This window comes from Pteropus medius, unplaced genomic scaffold (genome assembly GCF_902729225.1).
Source record: "Pteropus medius unplaced genomic scaffold, Ma_sr-lr_union100, whole genome shotgun sequence".
Taxonomy (NCBI): Eukaryota; Metazoa; Chordata; class Mammalia; order Chiroptera; family Pteropodidae; genus Pteropus; species Pteropus medius.
The window spans coordinates 4607299-4630724 of NW_024342470.1; the positions used below are offsets into that span (position 1 = coordinate 4607299).

The window sequence follows — 23426 nt, forward strand, 5'->3', positions numbered from 1 at the left end:
ATTTGTCCATCTGTCTGTCCGTCCGTCCATCCGTCCGTCCGTCCATCCATCCCTCCCTCCATCCCTCCATCCATCCATCCATCCATCATCCATCCTTCTCTTCTTTCCTCCCTTATTGATTACATATTAACTACCAGACATCCAGCTAGTCACCAGAGATACAGTGACTACTTACTCCCCACCCCAAACTTGTGGTTTATCAGGAAATAGACTCAATTACTAAACAATATCAGTGAAACAGTAGTTGCATGTTTAGAGTTCTGTGAGACTTTAGAGGAAGCCAGAGAAGGCTTTGCTGAAGTAGTAGCAATTGGCCTCTGAAGTATGTGTGGATGCTTTATAGGTAGCAAAAGAAGGGAAAGGCATTTCAGAAAAGAGGAATAGCAGCGGCTGGGAGACTTGTCTGTATGAATAGGCAGTCCAGTTTGTAGTTATCCATTTATATCTAGGGTCAGACTGCGTTCACATCCTGGCTTTGCCACCTATTTGAGAGAGGTGGGGCAATTTATGTTCCCTCTCTCTCTCTGTGTCTTAATTTCCTCATTTCTAAATGGGAATAATGATAGCACTTATCTCACAGGATAGTGCTGAGGATTAAATGAATCAACATATAAAGTGCTTAGAATAGGACCAGGTACAGAATATACTCACTGTTGTGTTAGTTACTATTATTGCTTCTGTAATGTTTAGGAAAACATCAAGTCTTTAGGTTTACCCAAAATAAGGCTGCAATCTGTGTGCCCATATGTATGTGTGTGTGTGTGTGTGTGTGTGTGTGTGTGTGTGTGTGTGTGTGTGTGTCTGTCTGTCTGTCTGTCTTGTGTTTCTTTAGTTGTGACTGGACAAGTTGCAGATTACAGTGGGTGTTGCTGATAAGGAGTTTCTGTATCCAAGCAGATACTTACCTTTTTTTTTTTTTTTGTATTCAAGTGCTCTAATATCTCAACTTGTATCTGATGTTTACTTAATTTTTTTTTAAATTGGAGTAATTTCTTAAAAATTACAGACACAATAGAACATGAAAAAAAGTGTAAGAACCTATAATGTTACCCTAACAGAGTAACTATTTCCTTTTCATTTTCACTTACTTTGTTTCTGTAGATATACACATAAAACTAAAGTTGTAATTACATATATACACACACACACACACATATATACACACAATTTATATATGTATCTTATACATGTATACATATAAATATATTTTATAACATATTACATAGACATACACACAGTTTTGTATTATGCTTTTTTAAAATTAACATCTTTGAGAAAGTTTTTCTTATGTTTCAGTCTACTCTCAATTTTTCTTGTAAATGGATGCACTTGTATTCGTGTACTATGATTTTCTTATTCCTTCCAATATTCATACTATTACAGATGATTCTATAATGTATATCTTTTGTGCTCCTAATTTTTTCCTTCCGTGGAGTTTTCTCTTTTCAATACATTTCCGGGGTTAGGATTACTAGGTCAAAGGATTTTAAACCTTTTGTGCCTCCTAATAAGTATAGATATTTGGATCTTCACATCCACAACATTACCAGCATATTCCCCGTGTCATTTTTACCTCAGATGTTGTTGTCTTCAAAGGCTTGCTGATTAGGAGGTTAAAATAACACCTTAAGCTTGCTTGAATTTGCCATTCTTTTCTCTTCTTAGCGAAGATGCATATTGTCACATACTTATTTTCCTGTGTGACTTGTCCTTTCATCTCTTTTTCTCATTGTGTTCTTGATATTTTCTGCTACAAATTTGGATAGTTTACTTACCGTAAATGTTAGTTTTGTTAGAAAAAAAAAAATCCAGGTGCAGGAAATTTCAAAAGAAAAAGGGAAAAACTCTCTCCCTGCCCTGCAGTAACTAGGCTCTCATTCTGGCCATTGCGTTTTCTGCAGAAGGAGAAGGAAGCACTAGTGCTTGCTGTGTGCCATCTCTGCTGGTATCATAGTGGCCAGAGTCTGGACTCTCCGACAGCCTTTGCTTTTTAGCTGCTTTTTATTGTGAGCAGGAAAATAGAGTGGCTGTCAGTTATCTCGGATCTAACAATGTGTTCACTTCTTTCAAATGGTCTCTCCTCCTGTTCATATTCCATAAGTACCTAGTACAGAGCCAGCATACTGTAGGCAACTTATTTTCATCTGTCATAGAGCAGAGGTTGGAATGGAGCTTCCTTGAGAACCCTCTACTCACTCCAGTCCCCTCCACAGCATCCCCGTTAAGAGATCCTGCAGCTTTTCCTTGATTCCTTTCATGTGACAGGGGGATCAATGCTTCACAAAGCCCGACCTTTGGCTCAAGGTGAGATGGATCTAGATTTGAATTCAGTTTGACAAGTGGACAAATGACTTAATGTTTCTAAACTTCATTTTCTTCATTATCTGAATAATGTATATAGTAATATTACATCTCTACCTAATATAATTGTGAAGAGGATTAGAAAAAGAATAAAAGAAAATTCCTGACCCCTGTGCCTGACATACAGTAGTGTTAAATAAATATCAGCTGTGAATATTATTTCTCTTACTCCTACAAGGTATTTTATTAAATTTTTACCATTTCATTTGATTTTATGAGCCAAAGGTATTTTTATATTCATCAATTGGAATTTTGCTGATTTGGCAGAAGAACTGCAGCTCATCTTTTTGCTCTCATAGCACCTTGGAATTTGGAGCGTGTGCTTCCATAGTGGAGATGTGGATGGGCATTATCTTTGATTCGATTCCAGCTGGGCCGTGATCCCAGCTGCCGGGCTGGATAGTGCTATAATGTGTCCAGGCTAACACCTTCTTCATTTTCAAAGTCTGATTTTTATAGGCCCCTTGTTTGTCCTTATTCTCTTTCCTGGCTGGTGTTCCAGCCTTGGCTTCCCCAACAGAGGACGAACAAAAACATTTGGAAGAAAAGAAACTCTGTTCCACTTACTAGTTATCTGTTCCTTCACACAGAAAATAGTTTAGCTTAGCAAAGAGCTAAGGTAGAGATCATGTTTCCAAGTGCACAGCAATATACCCAGCTCAAAAATGTTGCTTTTAGTGGTGTAATAGGTAAGCCAGTGCCAGGGTGGTCTGGGCATAGGTTAGGCTGTATTTGATTCTTCTACTTATCTCTAGATTTTAACATTTCGATATTTCTGCTTTAGCTTTTCGAGAATATAGTTGATGATCTGAGAGCTCCTCAGAGTCCCATGAGGTTTAAGCAGATAGCTTTTATCCTTGAATTAATATCACTGGTATTAGTACTAGGTCCATGAATCTTAAGATGATGACATTCGTCTTTGTCTAACCCAACTCACTGTTCTTTGTAGAGAATAACTAAGTAGGATCAGCCCCTGTTAGATATCTTGGTAAGTGCTTCCTATTCATTGTCCATTTCAGTTTTTAAAATAAAATATTAGGGAATTTAATGATTTTAAGAAATAGTACCAAAGTGATGGTAATTAAGATTTTAAATGGAGGTCTGAGCAGCTGGTTGGAGGGGAGGATTAACAAAATTTAAAAAGCAAATCTTGAGTTAAAAGTTATCTGTGAACTGGGTAGTATTTAAAATATTTAACAAGTGGTACAGACAGTGACACAATGGAAGCCGCTGGAGGTCCCCAAATGTGCCAGGCACTTATCTTGTACTTGTTGGATAGTGAGGAGCCACGGGAACAGGAGCATTCAATAGACTTGGCCCACTGACTCTTTACCAACTCGTATGGAAGTAATTTAATATTTTAAACAACCAGTATGGCTGTACCAGTGAGGTACTGGCGGGAGTAATGTGGGGGAAGCGAGCAGCATCTGAATTGCCTTTGACAGGTGTTCAGAGGTATTAGATCAATTCCCTTATCTCACTGCCAAGGGGCCTTTTGTGTGCTGGGCCTGACAATCTCCCTGTAGGCATTTGGAAAGTGTCACATTAGAATTTAGGGTTGTATATTTGGAAAGCACTGAGACACATTCCTTTATTCAGAAAACACCTATAATGTGACAGGCACAGTCCCTGTCCTTATGGGGGTCCCCAGTCTGCACCAGTGGCTTCAAATTTTTCCTGTCCGTGGACACTAGGACTCTGTCCTTAGAACATGATTACAAGGATGTTTGCCCTAACGGTGAAAAGCTGGGCAAAATCTGAATGTGGAACCATGCGGCAGTAGCCAAACAGTGGTATATTCATCACACAGAATACTATACCTCTTAAAAATCGCAAATATAAAGAATATTTCAGGACTCAGGAAAACGCTGAATGTGAAATGTTAGGTGGGCAATAAAAGAACCCCAAACTATAGGGAATAATAAGAACAAGTTACTAGTGCAAGAAAATACATCAGAATGAATTGTTAACACTGACTTATTTGGTGGAGGACTTTGGGGGAAAGTTCATTTTCTCCTGTATATTTTCTATATGTGCCACTTTTTGGGTATTAACTTTATTATTAGAAGTATTCCATAAATATTGTATTTTAAAAATCCAGTTTAAAGTTTTAAAAATTACTGTAGATTCAGCGGCCCAGTTCGTTGAATTTAAAACTTGGAGAAACACATTTGGGGGTTGCGCTCGTCGCCTGTAAAGGAAGCTGCTGACTTGGTGGGATAAAAATAAGAGCCTAGGTCAGCCTCCTCATGCTGGCGTGCTCCTCCAGGCTTCCAGACTGCTAGGGCTCCGAGAGGCCCTAATGGGCTTGTTGAAAGGCTCTACTTGGCTTCTTATTAATGTCCCTCCCCGAGCTGTGCTCTGCTCTGCTCGCTAACCTTGTCAGAAGGTTACCCGTGGCTCTCCAGAGCTCAGCTAATTTTAAACCCTGTCGGCCAGTGCGGTGGCGTGGCATTGTGCTGCGGAGTCACGAACAGCTCCCTGGGAGACGGCTGGGGAAAGATGAGCCGAGTCCTCGTTTTTTTCTCATCCCCCAGTAAGTGACCAGGCACGCTGAACAAGCAAAGAGAGCTGGGATAATAATGAGAGCTTTTATGGTAAAACTCAGGATTCTTAAAGATCTTTTAGCAATGGCAATGCTGGTTGATAATTGCACGGTGCGATGTGTCCTGCATGAACTGTGTGAATTCTGACAGCATGAGGAGGAGGGAGGTGGATGCGACCCTCTCTTCTGGGAACTAGACTCTGACTGTCTCTAAAGACAGTTAAACTGCCGTTCATTTCACTATTTATATGATTTTCTTCTAAATTTAAAACACTCAAATTCTGCGAAGTTTTTATTGATTTGATTGGGAGAGGGCTGTTTCTTAAAAGTTAAAAAAAAAAAACAATCTGACCGTCTGCAAGTCTGTCACTAGAAAATTGTCATTTTAAAGCAGTAACTACAAAATAATGTGAAATTGGGGAACCTTTTCCCATCAAAATTAACTTTAAAAAAAATGTAGAGAACCCATATTTTGGGGTTTGGAATTTTTTTTTTTTCTTCCTTTTGAACACCTTCAAGCTGGGAATCTGCTGTGGCTGTTAGAGTTAGCTCAGTGTTCTGCCAGTGCATTCACAGCCCTCACACTTTAAGGGAAACCCACTCCCTCAGGTGCACAGCCTGGTCTTGGAGTTTCACCTGCCCCGCTGAAGACGGGCATCTCTTTTTGTAGCTGGGTCTGTACCCACCCTCTTATAAAACGGTTGCTAGAAGCAAATTAAAGAGGCATAGTGTATGGAGTAAACCCAGATGAAAGAACAGTAGATGGAGCATCAGTAACCTGCTAACTGGCTACAATGATTGAAGTTAACTTTATTTGAAGTGTCCAGGCTGGGTCAGACAGCATCAAGCTAGCAGTGTTCCTGCATGAGGGTAGCATGGGAGTCGACTTTGATTTCATTTTAGGAAAAAAAAAAATACATGAATGTTTTTATCAGCCTTTTTTTTTCCCTTAAAGGTTTACCTCGCCATCAATAAACCTAATTAGCTCTGTCATGTTTGGATTTAGCTTTGAATTAAAGCTGAGTAATATCAGGAATTTGTAGAATGAAAGTGCTTGTCAAAATCTTCATTGACCCGAATCTGACTTTTACAGAGAGCATTAACTAAGCGAAGTTTAAAAAAACTCCATCCCCCTCTTACCCTAAAATAATGTTTTTAAAATCACGTTCAGAGTAGTTAAGTATAATATAAATATAAGTGGCTCTGGACTGGATACTAAATGAATGAGTTATTATAGGGGCTGTAATGGTGATGTTAAGAGTGTAGTTATGAATTTAAAGTACATTTCTTAAAACCCAGTTCCTCTGTGACTCAAACATCTGCTTCTTCCCCTCTCCCCCCCCCCCTACCCCCGCCCCGGTCAGGCTTCTTTATTTCTCACCCCTTCCCTTCAGCACTTGGCCTGCATGCCTGCCTGTTGTAGGTCCTCTGTTATTTTTGTGGTAACTGGACACTCCTGACTATGTCCCCCAAGCCTGTGGGGGTTGAACTGGCTGTGAGATGAAAAGGTGGGCTCCTGCTCTCACTGCCATCTTCCAGGTGGAGCAGCTGCTGCAGCAGGGCTGAGATGTCTTAGACTGAGATGGGGGTGTGTGTCATCAGTTAAGACAGATCAGGTCAGTAGGCATAAACTTGATCATGCTGAGTGGGGGGGGTGGCAGGGGGAAGCTGGCTCAGTTGATTTTGGTTGCTAGCTAGTCAAGGTTTTGGAGACTGCAGGAAGGTTTCAGAGCCAGTGAGTTTTTTATGTCATTCTAGAGTATGCCTAAGGCTATCTTTGTGATTCCTTAGACGAGGATAAATTTCTTAATAGTCATAAAAATTGTATTAATATTTTATGTTAAACTAAATCAAACAATTATTTATTGAGCCAGCATGGGGAGGAGGTACAGAAATAAATGGGACAGAATCTCTGCCTTCTGAAAATTTGCAGTATAGCAGGAAAGACAGATACATAAGCAGTAATTATTAATTATAGTTATATACATTTGTTCAACAGTTATTTGAGAACCTGTGTCAGGAACAGTTCTAAGACGTGTTTGTGTGCACATGTACCCACTAATCTGCAAGCATGCGGATAAATAATGCCGATGATTTTGAGACACCTGCATTTTACATGGATTATCTCATTTAATCTTTACAATAGGTAGGTTAAATGATGAATTCCCATTTTGCACAGAAGCAAAAAACAGAAGAAAAAACCTGAGACACAGCTAATAAGTGGAGAACTCAAAATTTAAACTCTTGACTCCAAAATGCTATGTACTCTTAATATATGTATTGAACTGCTTTGCCTTATAGACTGTCCAGATGCACAGCATGGTCTGCAACTCAAGGGGTAGCTGCGAAGGAAGACAATTAGCAGATGTTTCTTGAGTTCCAACAACTTGTCTGGTATTGAGAGATGTTAAATGTAGGGACGTTAAGGAACTTAGTGTTAACTGAGAGATTATATCTTAAGAAAAATCATGGTGACGTGTGCCAAGTATGGTGTTGGAAGTTTGTTTGAGGTGCCGTGGGGACACAGAAGTGACTTTTTGAGTGGAGAAATCTGCTAAGGCATCCCAGAGGAGAGGTTGGTTACTTTCATTTTGAAAGAGACACGAACATGCATTAGACAGAGTTGCTAGTGGGAGAATCATCTGAGCAGAGGGAACCTTAGGTGGCTGAAGGGGTGAAGTAGGCAGCCTGCTGAGTCTGGGCACCTTGGAGTGGTTCTGTGGCTGGAGTGTAGAAGACTGGGCAGGCACTTGAGAAGCAGGCTGAGATCAGGTGGTCAAGGTCATAGGTGCCCTCTCGTGCAGTTGGGTTCTGAGGAGGTAGCGATCTGCTGAAAGATTTCAAATGAGTGGGTGATAAAAGTCATATTTGTATTTTAAGGAAACGTCTCTGGCCAAAGAGTAACATAGGCTAAAAACACACCTAAGGATTAGGAGTCAGTATTTCTGGCATCAGAGGGGGGGATCTCTATGTTTAACAAGTCACCTGTGTCATCTCGATGTACATCCAAAGTTGGGAACCTGGTAGAACCAGGCTGTTGGCAGTGGTGGGGGTCTGGGGATGTAGGCAACAGCCCAGCTCAGAGAGAGGTGGTGGGGTCCTGCCTGTAAGAGAGGAGCAGAGTTGGTGGGGGTGGAGAGGAGTGGAGAAGGTACAGTTGAGAGATGAGGGGATGAGTGGACATTGACGGGTTGCATCAGAAAGGATGGGAAAAACCTGGGATGATGGCCCAACTTTGGGTGCTGTTTCAGCCAGATTCTCTGAGTAGCAGAATTCCTCAGCAGGCTGTGGCATTGGGTTTCTCTTATCAAAGACCTGGAAAATCCTTTTTGGATTTTCATGGATGCTTTTATAGGCAGATCCTCAGATGCAGAGAAATGACTTGAAGGTCTCAGCACCCAGCATGCCTGGTCTGTGAGGCACACTTGCAGACTGAACGTGAGGGTTTGGGCTTGTTTGCTTTGCCTTTGAGCCTTTTGGCCTTTCGAGTCTCGTCCTCACCATTAGTCCACTGAGCCGAGAGAAAGGGAGAGCCTCTGAGAGAGGGGGCTTTAGTGGCATTTGTAGGTATAATTGAAAATAGATTATGTTTTAGAGAGAGGAATTGAGGGTTCCACATTCCTTGTTCCTCTGCCATGGTTAGCAGAATCTACAGGAAGACGAGATCCTAGAAGGAACCTTTTTTTTTTTCTCTCTCTTTCTCTCTAGAGACACATGTGAGACAGGGAGAGAGGGAGAAAGAGAAAGTGTGTGTGTTAAGGAGCTGCAGAACTGCTGATAGAATCAAGTTGTGGCCTTTTGCCCTTTTCGCTTTATACATTTGCTTGGGGTGTCAGAGCTGAGGAGGGAAGAATCCCATGGTCTCCCTCAGAGCATCCTGGGCCATGTGGACGTGAAGGCAGAAGTTAGGCCTCATTTCAGAACTGGCTGCCTCAGCCTTTCTGCCCCTACCTCTCTGCCTGGGGGTCTTGCCCCACTATGTGTCCTTGTAGTACTTGTGCATACAGTAGGTGCTCAGGTAATATTTGTTAAATGAATGAGTGGCTTATTGACTAAAGGGGGAATAATAGTACTCATTTATCCTGCCTCAGCCAGTTTCCAGCCAAAGTGCCAAGATTTTTTTCTCTTGCTGAAGTAGAACTGAGTATAAACCAAGGACCAGGTTTAAATTTGGAGGACAGGGATGGAGGTGAGGGTGAGGCTGTAATTGGCCCCTGAATTTGCATCCCTATCAGTGTAAGACCTGTTTTGCAGCTGCTTCATCACTGTGTCATCATTAAATGGCAGATTGTATTTCTCATTTGAAGGGTGGGGACTCAGTTGTATCACCGAACACTGGGAATCAGTAGACATTTGTGAACTCACAGTGTTATGTATTTTTGGTTAGTTGGTACATTTGCTCATGTGGGCATTAGCTGGTGTTTGAACACATTCACAGGTGTGCGTGTCCCTGTGAGCGCAAGCATTCTAGTCCCCATAAATGCTGGCTTGGGGATGAGTGCACAGCCTTCTTTAGGGACCAGGGAAATAATGTAGAGTGCTTGAAGACAAAGTCTGGTGAGAGTGTATTGGAAGAGCTGAGTGACTGGGTACCTAATGGAGTTAATCCTGTGGCTCTGGTCTGTTGAAATCACCTGGGTAAACTGTCATTGTCTTTTGGCACATTAAAACGCCTTTATAAATTTGAAATGCTTACGGGATGTGCCACATTGTAACACTTGAATTTATCTAGAGGACTGTTCTGGCCTTGGACCACACTGAAGACGCTTTTGATTTGAAAATTCTGATTCCAAATTTATAAAATCATTTGTTCTTCACCCCCAAGTTTTTGTTGCCTTTGTATGAAACAGTCCAAACCTGTCGGCGTGTGATCTCACCGAGTTTTTCCAGCCTCTGCCCCAATCGTTCTGCTTTCTTGCTTTGCCTTTTCTTCATCACTTCTCCATGGATATCTTCTGAACAAGTAAGTCTTCCTGTGCTCTTCTTCTGATAGGCCCGGTGAGTCTTGCTCAGGCTTCAAGACGAGGCTAAACGTCACCTCCATGAGGCTCTCATTGACGTGAGAGACCGAATCAACTCCTATTTCTGTGCTCCAACAGCACTTTGTTAATTCCTCCTTTGATATTTTATATTCATTTACTCATTCATTTATTCACCCTTGGATGCATTATTTAGGCATCCATTTAGTCATTATTTTGGGGGAGCATTTACTTTGTGTGAGACATTTTGTTAAACTCCAAGGACAGAAAAAGGATTAAAGGCATGGACCTCACTTGGATCTCACAAACCCGCAAGGGTGACAGACCTATAAACAAATCGTTGCTATGTAGTGAGTGAGCACAGGTGCTGGCTGTAGGAATATGCCGGGGATGGAGTGGCGGAGAGGGTAGGGCAGGTTTCCCACCCAAGGGGCTTGAAGTCTTGAAGGAGAATTAACTTACTCATCTCTCTGCTTGCTGAAAGGGTGCTCTTTGAGGGCAGGGAGGGTAGCATATTTATTTATCTCCCTGTCTCTAGTGCCTGGCATATGGGGGTGGGGGAGAAATAGGGGTGTGGGGGGAAGTGTAAAACAGAAGTAATTTCCCCTTCGTGTTTCTACCCTGACTTGTTTCAGAATGAATTTAAGGGGCAGCTTGTAAGCCTGCAAAGTAGCATAAGTTAAAAGCTGGGAAAGAAGAAGAAAAAGAAGGGGCCAGAGGTAGGGACTTAAAGTGGATGTAAGAATGAAATCAAATTTGCCAACCCAAATAACCTCCATGCTTTCTTCGAGGGGCCTGCCAGTGTGGCTCAGTGCACCTTGGCAGCGAGTGAGTAAAGCCAAGGCCTAGCTGGTTGACTGCAAGGTGAAAAACACACGGTATTTTATTATCGAACTTTCCTTTAGGGTCTTTGTAAAGAGAAATCTGTGTGATGCAATGAAGGACACCCCACCATCCTCGTAGAAGATCTAGTGACGAATTCATGGAGTGTTTTTTAGTATGCTGATGGCATCACATAAAAGCATAATTTAATAAAAGCAATTATTCAAAGCTTGTGGAATAAACTTTCTCTATGGTAACTGTGGACTCAGAAAGGTACTGGAACAAACAGCTTAGTTCTGTCTGTTTTATGTTGTCCCACTTTTATCCAGCGTCAATGCTATGTGCCACTGTTCTCGGTCCTGGAGGTCACGTAAGCTCTATTTCTGCTCCCCAGGAGTTTAATGATCATGTTTTGGGACTCAAAAAATAGTCTTGTATAATTTGGGTAGTATATTAGGGTTTGTATGTGCAGATCCATTAGAAATGGATATTTAAAGGCAGATAGGCCAGACCCAACACCCACACACAAAGTGATATCCTGATTTCTGATGGTTGAGATGATGAAAAGGAATCGAATGTGTTGTGATGAATTGTGTTCTTGGTCACCCTAAGCTGACAGGACACAGGAGTTTTTTTCCTTCTGGGCATGCTGGAGCCTAGATCTTAGATCCTCTGATATGAATGCTGGTGAGATCCACGTGGATCGGTTGGATCTTTAGAGGGCATTTGAACGCCAGTGTGTATACGTAGTAGAAGAACCAGAGGAGGACTTGGACTTCACAGTTCAGCACTTTAAAATACCACCTAGGTTCCAGTTTTCCTTATTGACTGGATTATGACCCTTTCAGAAGTAAACTGTGGATTTACCTGTTGCTTTTGCCCCTCAGCATGCTGTCTAAATAATCCAGGGTAGATAGAGACAGGGCCAGATTGAGAGTAGCATCCTCAGTCATAGAAGCTGGAGAAGACGGCTGGGACCATATCTCTATGTAGAGTAGGGAGAGCCTTTCATGATGCAGCAGGATTAGAATTCCGAGTCAGCCAAAGGAGCTATGTCTGGGCAGGTCCAGCTGCTGGGACTCGGAGTCAGTCCAGAGTCAACGTATCATTAAGTTGGCTGGCGACAGGCTGTGAAACATTGAGTGAGTCTCCACTGGCCTTTTGTAAGAAGAATGACACCCCAGGTACAAACCATAGATTTGCCACCCAGGGAACCAGCACTCTGATTGTATGAGGCCCGTTTTTAGGCATTCCCTTGGGCATGGGAGCTGAGATGGACCCTCGTGAAATGCTTGTTTTAAAGTTTGGCCAAATGCCTTGTATGTATTTATCTTATGTGTTAATAGCTTTTAAAATATGAACTGTCTATTTTTGATTTTGAATTTGTACTAATTGCTATTTAAAATGCTAAGGCATCGTGATTATCTGGTCAATCTTACCAGCTAAGAAAGTGATAGTTACTCATAATTTAGTGATTAAGAGTATTATTTCCTTGGTATTTGTTTTCTTTGTTTTTAGTAAGCAATATGAGTGGTGAGTCTACCTCATGTGTGTTCACTCTACAGACCTATTGGAATTGAGGAGTTAATTTTGGGGTTTTCTTTCACTGTTATACTTGGGAAAGGGCTTACACATTTGATTTTTGAAATGTTTAGTGATGGCTACTTACTGCTAACTCTTCCGGCATTTTTGTTTTCTCTTAGAGCAGGAAAGAAACTTCTCTTTCCAGGTTTGAAATGTGTTTCCTGAGGTTAAATTGTCCAAAACCCGGGGATCCATGACTCAAGCTGCAGTTCATGTCATCCAGCACATGCTCCCTGTTCAAGTGTACTGTTCTGATGTCAAGTCTTCACTTTAGTCTGGTCTGATGGGACAGATTGCCTGGACCTGAGTCTCTGGCCGTGTTATTTTGAAGGAGTCTACTGATGAAGGAGAGCAGTGATTAGCTTGACTGGTTGTGGTGATGGGGGGAAAGGAAGAGGCAGGAATTTCTGTTCTCAAAGGCTAACAGATTCATTAAGGGGATGAGGAAGGTGATTCTCCTAAAGGCTGATAATACAGAGCTGCATAGCATGAAATCAATCAAAGCCTTTCTCGAGCTGTCACCTGGGCAAGTACTTAGGGCTGATGGAGCAGAGAATTAATCAGGGAATCTCAGGAGGGCAATGCTAAGTCCTCTAATGGGGTGCCCAGCATCGGGGGCTTGGTGAAGAGCTATTGGCTTGTTGATGGATCCTGTTGATATGGAAGTGATTTTTGAAAATGAGAAGGAGTAATTATCCACTCCTTCCTGCTGAAATTAGAGGGAACCTATTGGCAATCGTAGTGGATGACACTAAGGCTCACTGGCTGCTACTGGTGCCACGGCAGATGTAGCCTCAATTCTCACTGTTAGCATTCCCTAAAAGTTTTGCTCTTTCTTTGACAACGATGACTTGAGTTCTGCAGTTCCATCTCTCTCGAGGCTGCCTTAAAAATCCAGGCTGCTAATCTTCACCTCTATTTCTCAAACCACTTGTTAGCAAGTTTGGCTAGTGTCTGAAATGGTAGGAAAATAATAACTTGCCCCACTTTACATATGCAAAAGCGATTAACTATCATTAGTGCCTAAAATTCTTCCTAACTACCCAGGGAGGTGAGTCAGTATCATCACTATTCATCAGGAATTAATTAGACTATGCTTGATGGCGTCAGTCATAGACAGAATTGAGAATACAGCCCTGCCTACATTCTCTCCCTTTGCAATCCAGCGTCCAGTTTACTGTACAGCAAAGGTGCGTCTGATACTCCCATAGAATGTGCATTTTCTCTGGAGAAATGAGTCCTAGATTCAAATTCTGCTGAGTATTTCACTTTGGCCAGCTTATTTAGGCCTCTGGAACCCATAAGATGGGGATGATACCCAACAAGCGTCGTGCAATGATTATATAAGATCCAGTAGGTGAAAGCTTCAGACATTGTGCTTGAAGCCTGGTTCATTGGGAAAAGCTCGAATTTGTATTTGGTGTACCAGTTCACTTTCAAAGCAAAGCTCCTTTTTTCCCTAGTCTTTTTGTGAGAGGGCAGCTTATCTCTTAGGAGAAAAATTTGAGCTTTCACTAAGATCACAGTGATCTTTGAACCATCAAATGCTTGGTTGAATTGTCCACTACAAATAGTCCAACCAAGTGATTCTCTTTCTTTAAACCCTGAAATGGCTCCCTCCTGTGCCTACTTTCCCATTCTCCTGAGTGCTTAGAAATCTTTTTTCTTAGCTTTCTTCAGGGCTCCTCACTATATGTTGCCTTTTTCATTCACCTACTCACTCAGATTTGCTTTGCTGCCATTTTTCACCTCTTTGAATTTCTTCCTTCGCCACCTCTTTGGCTTCCGGTCTTCAGACTCTCATCGCTTTGCCGCCTATGTAACTTTTCTTAGAGCTCTCACCTTCTGCTTTTCTTCTCTAGTGTCCAAAAAAGGGTGGGGGGAGGGGAACGGAGAAGGTAAAATATCATATCTCAAAAATTACCATTCTACTCAAACTAAAGTTTGCTTATGGTAGAAGAAGCTTGGACCCAAACCATATTTGTCTCTTTAACACAGAACTATTGTTCATCAATAATCATGATTAATAAATAAGAAATTGGATCAGACAGCCAACTCTTAGTTATCCAAACTGTGCCTGGCTTAAATCTGTCCTAATTTGGCGATTTCCTTTGGGCTCTTACTACTCATTAGACCCTTGGCCAGAGTCAGAGTGAGAAATGGGAAGGAAGCTGAAACTGATCCCTTTCTCGTGGAAAGCTTGGTGATAAGATCAGTTATGTTGTTACCAAAGAACGTTCATGTTATCTGGTTGTTGGTTTATTCTTTCTTTCTTTCTTTGAATATTTATAATGCCAGGTACTGTGCTAGCACTGGGGATACTATGGCGAATGTAACAGCTCCTGCCCTCAAGGACACGGGTGTGGATGATGGGGGGCAATAATAAACCAACTTACTAAGTTCTATTATAGGTCAAGTTTATGGGAACACATGATGATTCAGTTGGCTTCCTAACTACTGATGATGGAAACTGAGGCAATGGGGAGTACAAATACTATATTGTCCTGGGATACTCAGGTAGAGACAGCATCCTAACTCCTAGTCCAGCTCTTTTCCTGTTGCCTCATAGAGTATTAAAAACATTGGCTAAAATAAGCTGTTTGGATTTTTTTGTGACCTTCATGTTTAGTGGCGTTTCATTAATCATGAGGGTTAGTTAAAACTAACTCTTTATTTAACAGCCCTTAAATCACCCAAAGTGGGTGAGATGCTTACATTATGAGAGACCCACAGGAATTAAGATGAAGGGAGCTGCAGATTCCCGTGTCCTACGTCATATCCTTTGTGCATACGTTCCTTGAATAGAGTTTGTGTCAGAAACACCTGTATTTGACTCTCTCACCCCTTTCTTCCCCCAGGCTCTTATATTAAAATGTGTATTGGTCAGATATACATATGATGTCATTCCGCTATCCTCATGTTACCCTTCTTGAAGTGGCAGTGGATAATTGTAAAAGAATGATCCATTTAGGGAGCGTGGCTGTTGGGGCAGTTAGCAGGAATATTTGGGTCCCTGGTAACAGGTTTTTTTGTTTGTTTGTTTGTTTATTATGGTGTGTCTAGGAAGAGTTTCAGAAAAAAAAGAACTTTTAGAAGAAAGTGTTAATGATGGACACTGAGGCCATGGGATGGGGATGCTACATGAAACACAGTCTATTTTCAGCAAACAAGAGTTCCCTTTTCTCTTTCCTTTTAGGCATTCATTTAGGTTTGGTATTATCCTCCTGAACCAAACTTCCTAGAAGAATGTGAAAATTATTGACCCTGTGAATATAGGTTTAGATTTAGTTGAGTGTTAGAAGTAAAAGTGTTTGTTACCAATTTAAATTTTCTATTTCGTTACCTCAAGACCTTAACAAAGAGGATTCTTTATAAATTTATTTCCCAAAGGGAACCTTTAGGGAAGCGCCTTCATTTATTCACCATCCCATTATCAGTAGGTATTTGGGCATAACAAGGTACATACCTGTGCCTAGAGATGGTGGACTTGAAAATAATGAACATCTGGTTATGGTTTTACAGATGACAGAGCACTGTCACTAATTATCTCTCTAAATCTTTATGGCAGCCCTGTGGGGTAGAGTCTCTCTACCCCTTAATGATTTTTCTGTATTGGAGTTGAATTTATTATCTACATTTTACAAATAAAACCTGAGCTTCTGGGATATTAACCACTTTAGTCTGAACTGCTTGGCTAGTGGGCAAGCCAGTTTTGGAACCCAGATCAGTTTGAGCCTTACCGGCATGCTCCCCTCTCACTCCCATTGTTCTTTCTTTATTGAACCAAGTGAAAGTTAATTCCCTTGCTCAAAGGATGGATGAGGAGGTGAAGACATAAGCTTTGTAGGCAGAGATAGTCTGTGTATAATTCACTTGACCCTATTGTTGGTAATAAGCATGTTATCACCATGCATTTGCTATTTATTACATGCTGTGTACTTGGAAACCAGATAGATTGGGGGGTAGTTAACTAATTCCACACATTTTCAGGACCCTACTAATGTGTGGCTGATACTCTGAGCTACTAGTTACAAGGACGGTTTCCAGGATGATGTGGATTTTGAGCTGGGCTGGAAGGGACCTGAGGGATAGAATGCCAGAATGGTTATTTTGGTATCCAGTACAGAGAGCTTTTCTCAGCCAGCCCCAGTCTTGTGATCAGAACCTCTCCGCCCATACAGGGCCTCATCTTACAACTGGGTTGTAAAACCAAGGGTCTGTATAACTCTGTGGATTATATATCTGGTAGCTTCTGGGGTTGTGTCCTGGCTTTTGTCCAGAGTAGGTAATTCCATCTTGCTGAGCTCCAGTTGACCAAATTGTAAGAGCCTGGACACAGAGTTCTCTTCCTTTGCAGTAGATGTATAAAAACATGGGAATTTAGAACAGAACAGTGCCTGTGCTTATTAAGTGGATGGATCAATTAATGCTAGCTAACATTGCATTCCTCCAAAACACCAAGGGCTTGTGACCCCTAGTTTTAGAGGTAACTCGAAGGGGTTGTTTGCAAGACTGCTGTCTGCTTTTTAGGCAGTCCACCCCTTGTTGAATCATTCAGGTAGCAGGACATTTTTTCTTATGTTGAGCCAGAATCTTAGAACTTCCACTCAATAGGTCTACACCCTCACCATGTGACAGATAGCTCTTCAGAGGTTGTTCGATGTCTACAGACACTAAGCTTGGCAATTATAATTCAGAAAGATCTCACCAGCCTCAAGCCATAGGCCAAAGCTAAAAAAAAAAATGGAATTTAATGGGAATAAATATAAACTCCTGCTTTTAGCTCCTAAACTAATTGTGCAAGAGGGAATTCAGAAACAGCATTTGGAGTATGGGAGCTTAGAGGTTTTATGGATCATAGTCCAACTCTGAGTGTCATTTATTGAGGGTTGTAGACAAATTGGGCTGTGTTTATAAGGGATGGGCAAAGGGTGATATGAATTATGTCTAGTCTAGGACACAATCAGGAGCCTAAGAGTTCCTCGTGTCATACCTACATGGGTGTTTCTGGGGGAGATTTGCTCCTGCATGGCATGATTGGGTAGAAGGTAACCAGTTCATGGGTTTTAGCCTAATGGAAAAGTTTCAGCGTTCAGTGAGAAGGAGATATTATTGGGGGAGGTAGTGGGTTCATTGTCATTGGTGATGCATAGACTGTATGACCAATTGTTGAGAAGTGTTAGAGGGGACTTAAGCATTGGATTTGGGAGTGTTGGTGTGTTTTGGTCTGAAGACTCTGAGGCTCTCAGTTATATGCTAATTTTCCTTTTTAGTCAAGTAAAGCTCTCCCGGTCCCTTCAGCTGGCCCTCACTGTCCTGGATACCATCCCTCTGCCATAGTGGTTTCGTGCTGGGCATATTCACTGTTTATCTTAAAATATGGCTCCCTGTAGTGAATTCATACTTGCCTGAGCTATCCAGAGCTCAAGGACTGGTCTGTATTTTTGTATGTGTCTGTTGTTTTGTTTTTGTTCGTTTTGTTTTGGGAAAGGTGGAGAGGGAAAAGGTAGACTAGCAACTGCTGAAAGTGTTCACTCATATTCTCATAATTTCTCCAATAAGCCACTTTGAATCTAGAACAGATCTAGAGGGAGAGTATGGCTCACCTTTAAATTTTAAAATACTCTTAGATCCCAACAAAAAAATATAATGATTTGAGAATTCAAAAGGCCCACATCACGGGCATCACACAGTTCATCTGGGGGTCAATCAAAAACCCTTTCTTGTGGCATAATTTATACCTCAACATTTGGCAGTTTTTAAAGTCCTGTGTCAATGTACACATGTTGGTTAAGAAGTAGTAAATATTTTGCTGACAAGTTCTTTGTACGTTGGATCAGTGGCAGCATTTAAAGGCAGACAACCTGAGGGTTTCTTTTATCCAGGTGCTGCCAAATTTAAAAAGCTGTCAGAATACGAAGCCAAAAGCACCCACTAGTTATTCCATTAATTGTGTAACGTTCATGTGCCTCAGAGTTTCTGCACCTGGGATCTGTTGATATACACCAGTGGGGGAGGCCAGGGGAAAGGGATACAATTGGGAGGAGAAGGAAGACAGGCTGTGTGATCTCAGGTGACTGCCCTGGAACATGGAGCAGTCCCTGGTGCCTGGTGGGGCTGCCAGCACCTGCTCCCCTCCTGGCTGCCTCCGTTGTAATGTTGCACAACGCGATGGGGGCAGAAGGCCGGAAATGGTCGTCCCACCAAGCAATCCCTACTCAGGCCCTGCGCCTCCCCTCTTCGATCAGTCCCCAGGAGCAATTCTTCTCCCCTTTTTGGGGAAGCGTTTGAATTAATGATCTGATGCCTTTTCAACAAAGGAATATTGATGTGTTAGTGTGTGGACAACAGGGGGTATTGGATTAGATCATTTTCACATTGGTGTTTGTGCCAGTTTGACATTTGTTTGGAAAGCTTATCCCTTTAAGACTATAGGTTTCATGCATAATTTAAGGGGAGTAAATCTTTGAGAAAATTTTTTTTTTTGGTTCTGTAATCTTCAGTGCTGCAGAGAAATAAATGAAAGTCTCCCTCACGGTCTTCTTATGATCAAGAATTTCGAGTAGGCTACCAGATGAGGTGTCCATGTAGGTGTAAAACATTTATTTCTGCAAGTGTGCTTGCCACTTGTAGCTGTTGTAGGGAAGGCAGGAATGGGGACAACTTGGTCCCTGCTTCAAAGTTACAATCTAGATGCCGAGAATGGCGAAGTGACCTGATTGTACAGTGTCATAGTCCTGCAGAGAAATGCTGTAAACTAGCATGTCCAAGTCAACTGGCGTTGCTGTCTCAGTAGAGTTAGTATTTGTTATAAAAAAATAATCTCCCCCTTTCCTTCTTCCATCCTGCATCTTGGTAATGTCAGAGACAAATGTGGCTTAACACATCAGAGTTAATCAGTTACCACAATGAGCAGGCATCTTTTGTTTTACTTTTTTTTTTTTTTTTAAACAACTTGTTCTGCTATGAAGATTTGATTATTGTTGAGCAAAGTGGTCCTGGTAGAAAGTAGGCATTTAGTAAATGGTTTTGTATGATTCACTGTGAACTTGTAAGTCAGAATAAGTACTATTCTTGGATGAAAACTTCTTCTCATATGCAAAGATTATCCAGCTTCTGCCTGCCGTTGTATTTCTGTATTGAAGGGCTTAACATGATAAATAAAGGGAAAAAAAATCACTTCGATCTCAAATATCTGTATTCTCTGCTAGGAGTTACTCTCCCAACAAAGCTGCCGACTGAAGAATGTGCAGTGGAACTACCAAGAGCTGTGTGTTGGTGGTTACCTCGTCCTTATCACGCTATCTTTTGATTTCTCTCTTAGGTTTATTTTCTTGAAAAGGCTCCAAGCTTTGGCTTGGAAAATTCAACCGCCAAAATTGAGCCCAGCAGCTGGAGCGGCAGCGAGAGCCCTGCCGAAAACATGGAAAGGATGAGTGACTCTGCTGATAAGCCAATTGACAACGATGCAGAAGGGGTCTGGAGCCCTGACATTGAGCAGAGCTTTCAGGAAGCCTTGGCTATCTATCCACCATGTGGGAGGAGGAAAATCATCTTATCAGATGAAGGCAAGATGTACGGTAAGTGGTTTGGAATGCTCCTTTGAAATGCTACAACCTGCTCTTGTAGTAAAGGATCATTGTAGCTAACCTTCTACCGAGATCCATTCATTATGTTGTGTCAGCCATCCAAGGGACAAAATCTCAACTAAAGAGGAGAATCAATGAAGGACCACTGGGAAATCATTCCCTAGGGATGTCTTCTTCTCCATTCTCAGTGGCATTATATCCAAAGTTCTCAAGGTCCAGGTAGGAGCGTAGATAGTTGCAGTGGCATATGCAGACACTAACGTGGGAGCTAGTTCTCCAGGATGCGTGCCCAGTTGAAAGGAAGCGCTGCTGCTTAGCTCCAGATGACAGACTGGTGCCACGTAGAAATGGGGGCCTGGTGCTGCCAAATCTCTTGATAATTTTTTTTCTAGGAAGAGCTAGCAATCCTAGATGTTTATATAGGAAATCTCATTTTTAAAAGGCAGCACTTTTTTTTTTTTTTAAATACTAACCTGTATAGGCCAGATGAAACATGCGCATGGCTTGATCAGACCCTTGAGCCACCAGTTTGCTGCCAGTTTGTAGCTGAATGGCAGACAAGGCATTAACCCCTTCCCCCAGGCTGTACTCACCTGGTTCCCCTTCTGCAAGGGAACGTCTAGTAGTGTGTTCCGAAGGAAACCCCATGAGTGCCCAAGAGGGCAGGACTGGTTGACTAGATGGCTTGGGATGCCAAAGGCAGCAGCATGTACCCATGCACTGCTCTGGAGTTTGTATTCTGGCTTTGGGCATTCCCCACTCCTTCTGTTAATGTTTCCAGCTGCAGACCTGTACTTTTTGGCTGCTTACCTTTTGGGAAGCAGATGGCAGGTGGTTGCTTGTACATTCTGCTTGTCTAATTGGGCACATTGAGTTGACAGAGTTTGCACTCTAGTCTAAAGAGATGCAAACAAATAACCTAAACTCAAAGGGAACCGGCTCAGCAACCTACCTGAGGTTGTTAACTTATCTCGAGTGATTTATTTCTAAATAATTTGAAAGCTTTTCCATAATTGTGTGTTGTACCTTTAATACTGCTCCTCCTCTATCAGGAGCTGTAGGAGGCTGCAGCTCAAACTAGCACACACTGCTAAGGAGAAAGCAGATGGTGGTGCAGCTGCCACCAGCTGTGCCCCCCACCCCACCCCCCCTTTCCAACTTGGATGATGTAATGGAAACAAGGAAAATGTTGCTTTCTGCAGCATTGAAGTCTCAGCCTGTCAGTGTCACACACATGGGGGTGCGTGTGTGTGTGTGTGTGTGTGTGTGTGAGAACCCAAACCTTCAGCATTTGTTTTATGTTCTCATGTGATCCTTTATAGCCAGAGAAGCTTCTTTAGGTCTGGTGAAATGGACTCAGGATGAACCATCTCAGCTGCCAGGAGATAGAAGAGTTTAGGACCTTTGATTTTCTCTGAGTTTGTATCTTTCCTGAGCTACCTGTCCTCAGCCTGGCTATTTGCGTTCAGGGTCTTGTCTTCATACCTAAAAATGCAACCTCCCCATTCTAAAGGCAGAGAAAAACATTTTAATCTTTGAGCCTTCTTTGAAGCTCATTTTCTTATAAGTAGTGAAGGATGCTTCGGGACACTCTGCCTTGTACAACTCACATTTGTTTACCCATAAATTGTAATCTAAAATATTGGTCTAATATTGGAAGTTCTGGTTGGGAATAACTACAGCCCTTTATTTCTCACAGGGAATACTGGGAAAGGCACTGTCCCTTTAGGAACAAAGTTTCAGGGCTGAGAACATAATTCAAAGCAGAAGTTAATTTTTTCAACTCCAGTTGTGTTTTCCTCTTTGTTGAATGTACTTTTTAGGTAGCAGCCATGAGATTTAACCAATTTGTCTATAACTCCACCATAAAAATATTTTGTGAAAATAATTGAGAGCTCTTGTTGGTAATTGGGTGTCAGAGGCAGTAGGCTAGGAAATAGAACTGTGAGAAGCTTTGAATTTGGGTAGTCTACCAACAGTGAACTCGAACAGCCCTACCCTTGGTTGGCATCTCAGTTTTCTCCCTTGTGAAAAAAGAGAGTAAAGTAGATGATGTCCATGGGACTTTTCCATATTATGATGCTGTGATTTCGTGACATGTACTTCAGTAAGAGTGATCAGTCTTTTGACAAACATGGCGTTAGTTGTGGGAGAATCTTTTTAATACTCAGGGTAATCAGATTCTGAGTGCTTCCAGAGAACGTGTGTTCTGGATGGATTGATAGTTTTTATCTTTAAATCAACCTTATACACTTACTGACTGTTGGTAACCAACCTGATTTAAAATGGGGCTATCCTTTTGAGCAAGCAGCATGAGGAATTACATTTCATGGTCATGTGTCTTGATTCGAGGGTGCAGGAGATGCGTTTGCCGCAGTGGCCCTGAAGCCAGCCCACTTCCGGGCAGTTGCCTTGGGGAGAAAACATCTCTTTCAACTCCCTCTCTTGAGACAACATGGAAGAATTTAGCTTCTACTGAGACTTTGGAAGGGAAACGCGGTGATTAGCTGGGCAACGGGAGATGGAGGCTGGACCCCTTAAAAGGAACTGCCCTAGGTGCCCTTGTAGCTGCCCGTGACCTGCTTGTGACTTTTAGGATAAAAAAGGTTGAGTTGGGAGATTCTACAGTGAGGCCCCAGCCACTCGGGGATTGAGTCACATGAGCAGTGTGGGCTAGAGCTTCTGTTCCTTGGCTTCTAGCCTGTTCCTCATCTTACCATACGTGAGTCAGGACACTAACCAGACCAGGAATCAAGGTTTCTTAAGGTAACCGAGACCACATTTTTCTCTTAAAGCATTTTTAAAATGAAAACATTGAAAGCATTTGGAATTCATGGAGTAGAATCAAAATAATTGAATGTCTTTTAGTGAAATACCAAGTATTTTTGACTTGAGGGGATTATTCCGATATTTCTGAGCATTTGTAGAATACATTGTGATGTCATTAATCCTGAGCCATTGGAGAAGCAAGGTCAAGTGTAGCACTGATTTATTTTGGTAATGAAATTTCCTCTGTGATTGGCAGTAGGGGAAATACAGTCTTAGAGAGAGGAAAAATGGAAAGCTTTCTTTATAATGAGGTTTTGGCCATTAGAAGAGGTGGCTTACTTCTTCTCTCTCTGCTCCCTGGGTCCATTGGGAAAGTGAGACTTTATGTGGTTGGTCTCCGTGTGGACAGATTACTTTTGCCTTGGGCACCCTATGTGTCTTAGGAATAACTAGAGGGACGATGAGGCCTCTTCCTAAGAGCTTGCAAGCTCATTTTCTTCCTTTCTCTATTTTCTTTCCCTTTCCTTATTTTTACAGAGCTGCGTGTCTCTTTTTCTGGTAGATAGTTGTGGAGGAGATAGTAGGAGGACAAGATGGAAGAAAAGTTTTTGATCAGCAGACTTCTCTGGAATTGAATTTCACAGGAATAGACCTTAGTTTAAAACCAGACAGACAAAACAGCAACCCATGGGAATGCCTGGTTGTGTTTCTGTTGCAGTGGAAAACCTTAGTCTGGCATTGTCACGTGTTTCTCACAATCAAACCAGGGTAGGGACA

General features: G+C 42.0%; 1 protein-coding gene across 10 annotated transcripts in view; it reads left to right on the top strand.

The window, feature by feature from the left end:
* Positions 1-23426, top strand: part of TEAD1 (TEA domain transcription factor 1) — a 250050-nt gene that overhangs the window by 56705 nt on the left and 169919 nt on the right. For all 10 annotated transcript variants that reach the window (XM_039863632.1, XM_039863631.1, XM_039863640.1 and 7 more), the window contains one exon: positions 19616-19871. In XM_039863632.1, the coding sequence (XP_039719566.1) occupies positions 19715-19871 (157 nt within the window). In that variant the 5' untranslated portion in view covers positions 19616-19714. The remainder of the gene's footprint in view (positions 1-19615; positions 19872-23426) is intronic.